Source organism: Vigna umbellata, chromosome 5 (assembly GCF_029865625.1).
Source record: "Vigna umbellata cultivar VRB3 chromosome 5, Vumbellata_1.0, whole genome shotgun sequence".
NCBI lineage: Eukaryota > Viridiplantae > Streptophyta > Magnoliopsida > Fabales > Fabaceae > Vigna > Vigna umbellata.
The window spans coordinates 70,638,355-70,650,206 of record NC_142169.1 but is presented as its reverse complement, the minus strand read 5'-3'; the positions used below and the strand labels follow the sequence as shown (position 1 = coordinate 70,650,206).

At 32.6% G+C, this 11,852-nt stretch overlaps 2 protein-coding genes across 2 annotated transcripts; one reads left to right on the top strand and one right to left on the bottom strand.

The window, feature by feature from the left end:
- Positions 1 to 1,272: 1,272 nt before the first annotated feature.
- Positions 1,273 to 3,977, bottom strand: LOC124841167 (Protein kinase superfamily protein). Its single transcript, XM_047317386.2, has one exon. The coding sequence runs from the start codon at positions 3,674 to 3,676 to the stop codon at positions 1,733 to 1,735; it is 1,944 nt and encodes a 647-aa protein (XP_047173342.2). The 5' UTR covers positions 3,677 to 3,977; the 3' UTR covers positions 1,273 to 1,732.
- Positions 3,978 to 9,351: 5,374 nt separating this feature from the next.
- On the top strand, positions 9,352 to 11,772 carry LOC124841192 (HSP40/DnaJ peptide-binding protein). The gene is made up of 3 exons (XM_047317414.2): positions 9,352 to 9,608; positions 9,725 to 10,275; positions 10,417 to 11,772. Exons 1-3 carry the CDS (start codon positions 9,471 to 9,473, stop codon positions 10,865 to 10,867), a joined length of 1,140 nt encoding a protein of 379 aa, XP_047173370.1. The 5' UTR covers positions 9,352 to 9,470; the 3' UTR covers positions 10,868 to 11,772.
- The last annotated feature ends 80 nt before the right edge of the window (positions 11,773 to 11,852 follow it).

Below are 11,852 nucleotides of genomic sequence, written 5' to 3'. Positions count from 1 at the left end.
CATGTAACAAAATTAACAATATTCTCAGTCATTGTTCTTCAACAAAACCATCACCTTCACCATGAATCAATCCATCCAAAACTATCACAGCATATCCTTGGGCAGCTACTTTTGGCATATTAGGTAATGTTCATCATCTTTGTCTTTCATCACTTTCTTTAATGTCTTTCTTCCCTTTTCCTTGTATCTTGCTTTCTTACACCATGTTCTTTAAGTAAATGTTCCTCTGCTTGAGCTACCTATTCCAACTTTTTCTGCCTTCTAATGCACTTACAATTCTCATCATACAATTTTAGTTCATGTTCTTTTATGTTCCCTAATTTCTGACTAAAAATTCTTAATATTTTCTTTCTGGAAACAACGAATAATTCCCTGACCCCACTGCTAAAATGATAATTGAGTTATCAGTTCATCACAGATTCATTCTCACAAATTTTTTGCTAAGAATACCATAATCCGCAATACAATCATATATGTACTCTGATAAATATAAACTAGATGGTTGCAAAGTAAAAAAAAGAAGATTAAAATAAACTAAATTCTTAATTGCACCATTCATGTTTCCTATAGCTGTTTTCCTTTTTTTTAGTAACTTAGATAATCTCATTTTTATATTTTATTGTAAAAATACGATCTTACATTCTTTAAAGCAATCCTTCCATGTGTATTTATTTATTTATTGGGAACATGGAGGAGCTAAACTAATACCATGAAAGATACATAATGGAACAACTATACATTAAACTGATAGATATATTTAATGAGAATCAAAACCTTGTTTTATTTATACCTAATTTAAAAACATTTATGTTTGCCCCATGACACTTGTTATTTGTTTTATATCACAACATCATGTGAAAATGTAAACTAAATAAAAAATAATGTTGTCCACATCTGGAAGAGGAACTATGAAAAATATAAAACCCGGTTTGGTTTGATTCCAATGTTTTTATGAGCATAAAAAAAATTCAAAACCTTGTATATATTTTGTACAGAATTTTTCCAAGATCTGCAGAGTTATCCAAAGTGTTCATATACAAAATCTGTTTTTACAGGGGAAGAAGAGCAAAAATAAAATGCTCTTGCTCTGTCTAATAGCCTGCATATGAAAAAAAAAATGCTAGATTCTGGACTTGCAAATCCTTTTGAAGAACTTAGCCCTCGTTAATGGACCTGTTTTAAACAGAGGAAAATGATAATTATGTACATAAATCTAAGATAAGGTAGCATAGAAAAATTAACTCAGAGAGACTTGGCCGAGGAACACAGAAATTGAGAAAACAATCCAACATCACTTTATCTTGTAAGAACCAACTATGATCCTGCCAACTTAACATTTTTCTTTATATACAAGAGTTTTCATTTGTGACTTTTGTTGCACAAGAAAATTGAGAAGAGAAAAATGCAGACTTCATTTTACAAGACATTTTTCATATGTTCTAAGTTCCTACAATACACCAATTCTCTGCTATTTAAATAAGCCTTAGCTTCCTTGGTAGCTGATATAACGATGATCTGCTAACTGCTAAGTTTCTGCATAGTTGGCATAGAATTTGTCGAGGCACTCATCAGTTTTCTCAAGAGCAGTGTTATTTGTACCTTGATGACACTCATCAGTTTATTATGTGATGTTCCAAACATGATTTGACTGGACCCTTTGGCACGCCTTAGAATGGAAGCAGCTTCCACTTTTTTCTTTCTACATTTTAAGCAATATAAAGGAACATCTTGATTACCTGAGCATGTCACCAGTTTGCAACTTGAGGCCACTTAATGCTGGAGATATGCTAAAAGTACTGGCATCATTGTAAAAGGCAGGGTGGCCAAGAGGCATAGGGCGATCTGGGATTTGTGGAACCTCAATGTCACCTTCCAACATCTTCAAAGCATCAGAAATTGTTGGTCTCAAAGCAACCATGACATGGGAGCATAGAATCCCCACCAGCAAAAACCTCTCCATTATGCTCTTAGGATTTGAGCTAGGAAAGTTCTCATCCTTCACCAGGGAACTATCTAGAGCCTCTTCTAACTTCCCAGCCTTTACCAGTGACCAGGCCCAATCTGTGATCAAGAATGCCCTTGGTGATCCTGATGATGACAAGTCAAGAGCCTTTCTCCCACACATAATCTCCAGAACAACTACACCAAAACTATACACATCACTCTTCTCAGTGAGCTGACCATAGAGTGCATATTCTGGAGCTAGATATCCATGAGTTCCAGCCACTCTGGTTGTCAGATGAGACTGACCCTCTCGGCTTTGTTTGGCAAGACCAAAATCAGCGACTCTTGCCCTCATATCCGCATCAAGTAGAATATTGGTGGCTTTGATATCCCTGTGGAAAATTGCAGGTTTAACTCCATAGTGCAGATAGGCCAACCCCTTTGCCACATCCAAGATTATGCTTTTCCTCTCAGGCCATGTCAATGATCCCTTTGCTTTCGGAGAGTCTGATGACACAAACAGATGGTCCTCCAGGTTTCCATTTGGCATGTAATCATACACAAGATACCTTTGGCTTCCCCTTTCATCATAATTCTCACTCTCCTCAGCCACACAACAGCCTCTCAGAGGCACCAGATTGCGATGCTTCAGGTTGCTAATAATCTCCACCTCATTACAGAACTCCACATCTCCTTGAAAATCAGATTCCAAGATCCTTTTAACCGCCACCACAGTCCCATCAGGCAAGGTTCCCTTGTAAACCAACCCAAACCCACCACGGCCAATGAAGTTCTTCGATGAAAAATTATCAGTGGCTTTCTCAAGCTCCCCAATTTTGAACCAAATGGACCCCGTATTAGGCCTCAATCTACGCCTAGACCCTTGTTCCTCAGGGTCAAAATCAAACTGAAAAGTCTCAAGCTTTTTCCTCCTGTGCTTCCTGTCGCACCACACATAAAGCCCCAACAGAGAAGACATCACCAGCAAAGCCACCCCAGCTCCCGTCAACCCAAAAACAAGAGCCTGGTGACTCTTTCCCCCAGAACCCCCCCTTGAATAAACAGGCATGCTAAAAATACAAGTCACGGCACCATTGCTTTCCGGTCCAAACTCGTTCACAATCCCAGCAGCATAGAGTATTGTAAAGTAAAAACAATCCATGGAGTGAGAAGTGTTACCATCTATGGAAATAAGCTCCTGCTTGACCTGTAACCCAGCTCCCACACACAAATCACAGAGGGGGAGATCGGTGAGATCCGGTTTGCAAGCAGTGTTGAGTGCTGTGGACTGACCAAGCTTTTTGGTCCAATCAGAGATTGTCTGAATCCCAGCACAGATGTTGGGAGAGATCACAAACTGAAGAGGGTCAAAGCAGGAGTCTACAAGGTTGTCGGGGAGAGAGAGGGAAGAGATCTTCGATTGGAAGTCTTGGATGCATGAAACTGAGGTGGCAAGGTTGGGGAGTTGGAACTGAGAAGTCTCTTTGAGATGCTGCGCAAGTCCTACGCCAAAGAGGGACAACAGTGATATGCAACAAGTGTTTGCATCTGTTCCATTTCTTGTTGCCAAATTCCGTTGGAAGTTGTGGCAAACAGAATTGTTCCATGGGATTCTCAGAACATAATTCAAGTCCATGGGGCATGTCGATGTCGGGGATGGAGAAGGCGCTGCCAAACTCAAACTCATGGAAGAAAACACTGCAAACATCAAGGGTAGCAACAACATCTTCATCCTATGATGTTTGTGCAGTGTTGTGTTGATTGATTACAGTAAACAACACACACAACACAACACAATATGCTATGCTACACGGAACTTGATGTTATTTTGTTTCTATATATGAATATGTGACTGGATTTGTTTGGTGGGGTGAGATGATCGAGACAAAAAGAGCCGATTTTGTGAAATTGGGGTTAAGGGAGATGCATGAACAACGATGATCATCATATGAAGCTGGTCAAAACTCTAAATCTCTTGTCTTTGCCTGTGGCTGCGTTAGGTGCATCTGCTGCTCACCCTTCTAGAAAGGAGAGTGTGCGCCACGCGTGGATGAGTCCGAAGCAATAACAAGAAAAAGTTGATCGAATTAAAGAATGGAAGAGTGGAAATGCACGCGCTTGGAATGGCGGTGGGAGGAGCGGCTGCATTTGTTTCTACTTGCTTAAAAGCAACTAATGAAGTAAGGTGTTCTGACTTTGCCACTTTGCTTTGCATAGAGCATCTACGTGGATTTCCAATATACTTACCAACATTAATCATACACATGCAGACCAAGAAAAATTGTATACAAGAATACGAATAACATACTAAAATACTACTCTAGTACGCTGGTCGTAGTTCTTAAATTTTTTAGATATAAAATTCAATTTTTTTGTCTGCTGTAAATTTTAATATTTTTTATATTTATATTTTAAAATAAATAAATAAATCATTGAACATTAAATTATTTTTACGTGGTAGATGATAGTAGACTAATTTCTAAATTAAAACGTGTTAAATAATATGATATAATAACTCAAACATAAATTTAAAACATCATTTAAAGTATTAACTATTTAACTTAATAATTATTTATTAGAAAAAAGAGGATGAAAAGTAATGATTGAATGAGTGGGGTGAGCATGTTCCTTGGAGTCAATGGATGAGTGAGAAGGAGAGTGTGATTATGGAAGGATAGAATTGTCAATGGTGGAAGAATTGTACTCGTCTTTCTATTGTTTGCCGACATGAACCAACCATTGGTCAGATTTCAATGAAGCTGCTGTGTTTTTCGTTTCTTTCAGTAAAACACATGTTCTTTGACCTTTCCTATGTGTTCTCGACAATGCCACTGTCTTTGTTTTTTCAACTTATTCCAATGTAGTGTGTTTGAAAGGAATCATGTTACAAGAAAATTATGACCACTCACTTTATCTCAAAAGTGAGAATGATATTTTGGAATACCTCTCTTGTGAACAGTACTTCAAACAAATATTATGGAAATCTAATTATCATTAAAGTTTTGTTCACTTGAAGTGATTCAAGTGAATTTGAGATAATTTTTATTATTTATTTGAATGAATTTGAAAATAAGTGAGAGTGAATTTATAAGTAAATTTTTTAATTTGTCACATCAATCAAATTCTACACTAATTCTCATCAATTTTACTTTTAAATCCACTCTCACTTACTTTCAAATTCACTCAAATAAACAACAACAAAATTTACTTTCAAATCCTCTCAAATCCCCTCAATCACTATCTTCACAAATCTATTCAAGTGAACAAAGCTTAAGAAATTGGTTGGTCAGAAAATAAATCGAATCTAAAACCTTAATTAAGTAATTTTTAGCATAATTTTTATTTATTAAGTGTTTCAGTAGGAATTTGTGTAGGACTGAGAGATTAACTTTTTTCACGTGTCTTTCTTATTTCTAAATGCCTGAAATGTCTGAACCGCTTGTCTGAATAATATAAATTGTTCATTTTCAATCTGAATCGCTCGCTTTTTTACTAATCGCTTATTTTGAATTTAAAATTTTATTATAATATCTAATTAACTAAATTAAATTACTTATCTGAATGTCAGAATATTTTTTACAGCTGGTGTCACACGATTTAAAATTCATATATTAAGAATATAGAAAGATCTAACTAAAAACACTCCAAATAACATTAAATAATAAAAGAGATGAGTGTTTTACTGTGATCCAAAACATCACACCGAAATAATAAACTAACAAAATTGCTAATGTAAATATAGTTTGATATTGCATTAAAATAAATTTAAAATGCCACTTTGATGTGACTTGAAATATGAAAGATTACTGCATGATTTTTAAAACAGAGGATTATTGAGTTGACTTTTTTTTCTGATACTTTACATTAAATGTTTTGTTTTAAGTAATAATGTTGATACTATCTGATTTGGTTTTTCTATTAGTGATTGATTCACATTTCGTTTTTTTATTGCAGAAATCACATTAATATTAAATAACTGATTCTTCAAAAAATATTATTTATTGGAGAGTTTTGGTTGAAATTCAAAAATGGTATGCACGTGTTTGAAAGGTTTATTAGCGCAATCTTATACGGATTTATTTATTTTTAATTTCTTAAATTTATAAGAGACTCGATGTTAGTTTCTTAAATTTAAAAAAATTATTTTAATATCTCAAATTTAAAATACTTATATCTTTTTTATTACTGTTCACGAACTAATACCAAGTATTTTTTTAAATATTTTACTTTTCCATATTTAGTATTTAAAGACTAAACCTTTTTCTTAATACTTGAAAGACTGTTGTTTTATTTAGAAGATAAAAAACAAATGCATATAAATTTAAGCTACTAAAAGCATGGTCAAGTGATCAACCTTCTAGATAAAACTATATTTATATATATTTTATATTAACTTACATTTATGAATGAACTAATGCTTATTTTAATTAATCATTTAAAATGAGACTAATTTTTTAAGAGTTTTATTTTAAAATCTTTGAATATTTTTTTTTGTTAAATAAGATAAAAACAAGATCTACTTAAATTTCAGGTTCCTCATATATTTATTTATGTATTTTTAATTGATTTTTTTATCTATTAAATAATTAAAAAAAATATATTTTTTAATTAATTTTTCTTAGATATCAGTATTTATGTAAATTATTTATTCTCATCCTATCACATAAATCTTTCTATTATTACATCTCACTCACTATTAATATATATATATATATATATATATATATATATATATATAATACTTTTTTTAAAGTATATTAAGTTTCATAGATTAATATCTATAAGAATAATTTAGTTTGTTTGGGAATTAAACAATTTTGGTATAAACTTAATCTCAATTTGACTTTTAAAATCTCATTTGCTTATAATTACATAGCATGATATTTTGTTATTTAACTTATTGTATTATTAAAACTCTTAACAATACTCACATATTATTCACTTGTTCTTAATCTGAACGTAATTAATAAACAAGACAACCTCACTAAACACTCCCGTATATTTATAAGCATTTAATTATAACTATTATGTAATTATTTATTAAAAATAGCATGGTGATTTAACAACCAAATTAAACTATTTACTAAATATTAGGATTCAATCACTGATTTTATTTAGAAATACCAATTTAAATATAATATTTGAGAATACCAAAAGCTTATCTAGTCTTTATTATATTTGTAAAAAAAATTATTCATAAATCAATACAACTAAAGAAGAAAAATATATTTTGACACATTTTTTATAATGTTTTGAAACAATCCATTTTTCTTAATAATTCATTATTTACTTGTTATTATATTAATGTACTATAAACTTAGTGAGAAAATAACACGTGTTCTGTTTCAAAATATTATAAAAAAATTATATTAACATATATATTTATTTTTAATTAATAGTTGACTAAAGAAAAGCACTAATTTAAAAGGTATGTGACATGCAACGAGGAAAGTGAATCTTATACTATTATCGACCTACGGTAGGAACATTTAAATACTATATATGAAAGCATACATTATAAAAAATTAATTATAGTGGGGACAAAAAATTCATTTACAAAGTAGAAAAAACATATATAATAACTATACAATGATTTCCATGAAGACCCGTATCTATAAAAAAAGTAGCTGTCTTAATTAAAGTGTTGTAGTAAATTATCTAGACCCATTGAATTCAACTTTTTTGGATTAAAATACTTCAATTTGATTCATATTTTACTTACTAAAATAGAAATTAACAAAATAATTTATTTATTTTCCAATAAAGATAAAGCATGAAAATAACATTCACGACATAAGTCGTAGTCTTTGTGTTTTATAAGCAAAATATTGTAAGCCCTTCGTATTTTAAACGTCAATTATAGTCAGCAGTTTGGCACTTTAAGCCTAACAAAACAAGCTCTAATTATTTAAAATTATCAGTATTCAAATACTTTAAATATTTAATTAAATTAAGTTAAATCAGATAGAACTGTTGTAATTTTTTTTTAATTTTAGCGTAATTATATTTGTATATGTTTATGTTTAGAAGTTTCTGCTTTCTTTCGTAATCTCTTGATAATTTAAATGATTTTTTTTTAAAAAGAAAGTACTATCTATGTAAACAATTCTACAATATCAATAAATATTATATTTAATATCATTCCATATGAAATAGTAGGACAATGCATTATCAAACAATAATATGTATTTTTAATACAATTTTATTTAATTGCATTGTCAGGAAAGGCTACAAACTTATTGTATGATTTCAACAGATAACAAACTAACAGAATTGTAAAATCAATAAATGCTTTGCAACCTAATAATTTTATTCTAGATACATGTGAAGTAATGAAGTGACAAATGTTTGATAGGTTTAACACACACACAAAAAAGTCTTACATTGAAATAACTATATTTATTAATTTTCAAAGTTGAAAATTTAAATATATTAAGTTAGAAATAAATAAAAAACTAATTTCACATATAAATTAAATTAAAAACATGATTAATGTGAAGTGTTGGTCCATGGCTCAAGAATTTTGTTTTTGTCACAAAGAATTATGTCAAAGTAAATGGTCATCATAGTCTTCCGAATATGGTATTGTCGCATAAACGATATATCTTCAAAACATTGATCATAAATGTTGTGTGCGAGCTTTTCCACATTATGCCATTTTTTGTATTTTTGAAAAAAAAAATTATTTGACGTATATATTATTATTTCGGAGGAAGGAGTAGAGGTCAATGATGTAAGTGTGGAAGAGTCATTAAAATTCGAAAATTGTTTGCAAGTTGAGTGATAAGTTGAACTGATTGTTTAAGCTGTTTGTGTAAACGGTTCAGAAGTTATCTGCAGAAGATAATCTGATGCCAAAGTCAAACATTCAATCATTAAGATATTAATGATATAGTAACCGCCGTCCAATTATAGGTAATCATCATTTATTTCCGAAATAGTCAACATTAAGGTTAATTGTTGATACTCGTGACCAATCAAGTCACTTTCCTAATCGTCCTATCTAAAAGTAACTCATTCATGGATCGTGACATAGATTGATCGTCCGATTCATAGATAGTTGAGACTCATCATCGAGTTCATGGTAAATCAATGGTTAATTGAACTATTATACGATACAATTATTATTATCATTATACGATACAATAATTATTATTATTATTATTATTATTATTATTATTATTTATTATTTATGTAAAGCAGCCAAACGAATATAATACTAAAATGAGTTAGTTGATAACAACCGTAACAAGAATTCTAATTAGAAGTTCGTTTACAACAAGTTATGTTTTGAATAGAGATTATTACGTCCGATGGCACTAAATATAGGAAAAGTGGACGTAACATGAAAACAGATAACAAAACCAAAGTTGTCTGTTCAAACGTTTCTTGACGTTTGTTTTGATTTAGCTCATCTCTTCCTCTTGATTTGGTGTAAACTTTGTTGTCTTGTCTTTTTCTTCATCCCTCTCTTACATATCATTTTTTTTCCTTCTGATCCTCCAAAACTCTCTATAACCATTCCAATGGGACACGGCCCACGCTCCCAACCATTGGATTTGACCAACATCTTCAAGATTTCAAAAAATAAGCCATTGAAAGACGTCACCAAGGCTTACAAATCGCTCATATCCAAACGGAGTCATGACAAGAAAAGCCCCGGGGTAATCTCAACTTCATTTTCTTAAACAAAACATGTAACATTAATTGCTGTATATGTGAGATTCTAGCAGTGTTCGTATGCATCATGTTTTGTTCTCATGGTTTTTTATGCATGCAGAATCCGACAACATCCCCAGGGTCCGAGGAATTTGATAATAAGAGAGTGGATGAAGATATTTGGAGTCCTAAATTTTTGTCAAGGGCAGCAAGTAGATTATCCAAAACACCAACACCAAAATCAAGGCCTATGTCAAGAAATGGAAGCAGGAGATCATGCACAACACCAAGTTCTCTATCAAGAAATTCTAGTCGAAAGAGTGCTACAGAAATTGCTGCATCATCTATCAAAAGGATGATGAGCAAAAGGAGTTCCTCCGCTTCTTTGTCAAGGAACAAAACATTGGACATCTCTGAACCTGAGTTAACAAGCCATGCCGCCTCTCCAAGATATGACACAGGCACAAAAGGGAGCACCGAACATATGTCTGGAATCTCTCTTTCAAGCAATCTGAGCCATAGATCCACAACACCTATCGTATTTTCACAGACAACATCTAGAAAGAAACCCCCAGATGTTGAGACAAAGCTACATTGCACACTTGAGGACTTATGTTTTGGATGCAAAAAGAAGATTAGAATTAGCAGAGATGTCATCAAATATCCTCCTGGGTATGTTTCTGTCAAATGATTTCACAGTGTTTCTAAGATTGCTGTAATTAGGAAACTACTTTTATGATAGGGTGTAGAAATTCAATGTTGTTCTGTATGATATCTGCTAAGAAGAGAGTTTCTAACTTAGTTTTGCAACAGGGTAATTGTCCAACAGGAGGAAGTCTTAAAAATTGAGGTAAAGCCAGGATGGAGAAAAGGAACAAGGATTACATTTGAAGGAGTGGGTGATGAGAAACCTGGATACCTGCCTGCTGATGTAATATTCTTGATTGATGAAAAGAAACACCCTTTGTATAGCAGAGATGGCGATGATTTGGAATTATGTGTTGAGATTCCTCTAGTGGACGCACTTACAGGCTGCTCCATACCAATCCCTCTATTGGGAGGGGAAAATATGGCTCTGTCATTTGAGAATACAGTAATACACCATGGATATGAGAAGGTTATTAAAGGTCAAGGAATGCCAAACGCCAAAAAGAATGGGACAAGAGGTGATCTTCGTGTCAAATTCCTGATTGATTTTCCCAAAACCTTAACTGAAGAACAGCGGAGAGAAGCTGCCAGTATCTTGCAAGATTGTTGCCAATGATTGCTACAAAATAGAGGACAACAGAATATTTTATTATCAGTTTAAGAAATTTCTGGTATCGTGCATGCATATTCAATCCTATCCAACACAACAACATCAATATCAAGCACACAATAATGGATGCATTTCGTGCACAGAGAATGAGGATGTTGAGTTGAGCTTCCACAAGAGGGAGGTCAGGGTTGAAAAACAAAGAGAATTTTCTACTGATGTTGTCTTCAGCAGTTATCTCCTTCCTAAGTAGCCTGCCTCTTAATGTGGCCAAATGCAAAATCTTTTAGATTGGATATGTCAACTTGGCAACCAGCACAATTTGCACCATTCCAGGCAAAAATCTCATACAGAATGCAACTTCTACGTTATTGCCATAGGTTACTTAGTCAGAGGACATATCTGAGGAGATAAGTGTCGCCAAAGATATAAGTTTTGTATGTATCTATAACAGTAGGCAACAATGCAACTAGAGTTTCAGCAGGCCTTTGTTATTTCAGCTTCTGCTACAATACAATGAGCAAATGTCCATTTGTACTCTTTTCAGCCAAACAAGACTAGAGAAGGAAAAATTAAAGGGAAACTGAATACCAACTGGCAACATTTTAATATAGGCTGTAATAATATGCTTTCAGGTTCAAGGGCTGCAAATTAAGTCCCTCACCCACTAAACACTACTACCAATCAGATGAACTATCCAGCAAGGCTCAACGTTTCACGCAGAAGGGTAGCAACAAAGAACAAATAACCTCGTTAAGAGAAACTGATGAGTTCTATAGACGAGGCTGAGAAGTCAAGTTTCCAACTTTCGATCACAAATTGACATAAAATCATAGACTATAATTGATGGCAATATATATATGACGGTATTAAATATCTTATGGATTTGACAAATTCTTACTAAATTCTTGAGTTGAGACCCAAATTTTCCTTTAACACGTACCATAACCACTATTTTAGGAGTATGCTAGAATTTTCTGTACCGTTCCTTAGT

Excerpts from the sequence above, each read along its gene's own strand:
- LOC124841192 (XM_047317414.2), top strand. The coding sequence starts at position 9,471 with ATGGGACACGGCCCACGCTCCCAACCATTGGATTTGACCAACATCTTC. Across the intron at positions 9,609-9,724 it reads ATGACAAGAAAAGCCCCGGG|AATCCGACAACATCCCCAGG; the intron begins GTAATCTCAACT and ends TTATGCATGCAG. Across the intron at positions 10,276-10,416 it reads GTCATCAAATATCCTCCTGG|GGTAATTGTCCAACAGGAGG; the intron begins GTATGTTTCTGT and ends GTTTTGCAACAG.
- LOC124841167 (XM_047317386.2), bottom strand. The coding sequence starts at position 3,676 with ATGAAGATGTTGTTGCTACCCTTGATGTTTGCAGTGTTTTCTTCCATG.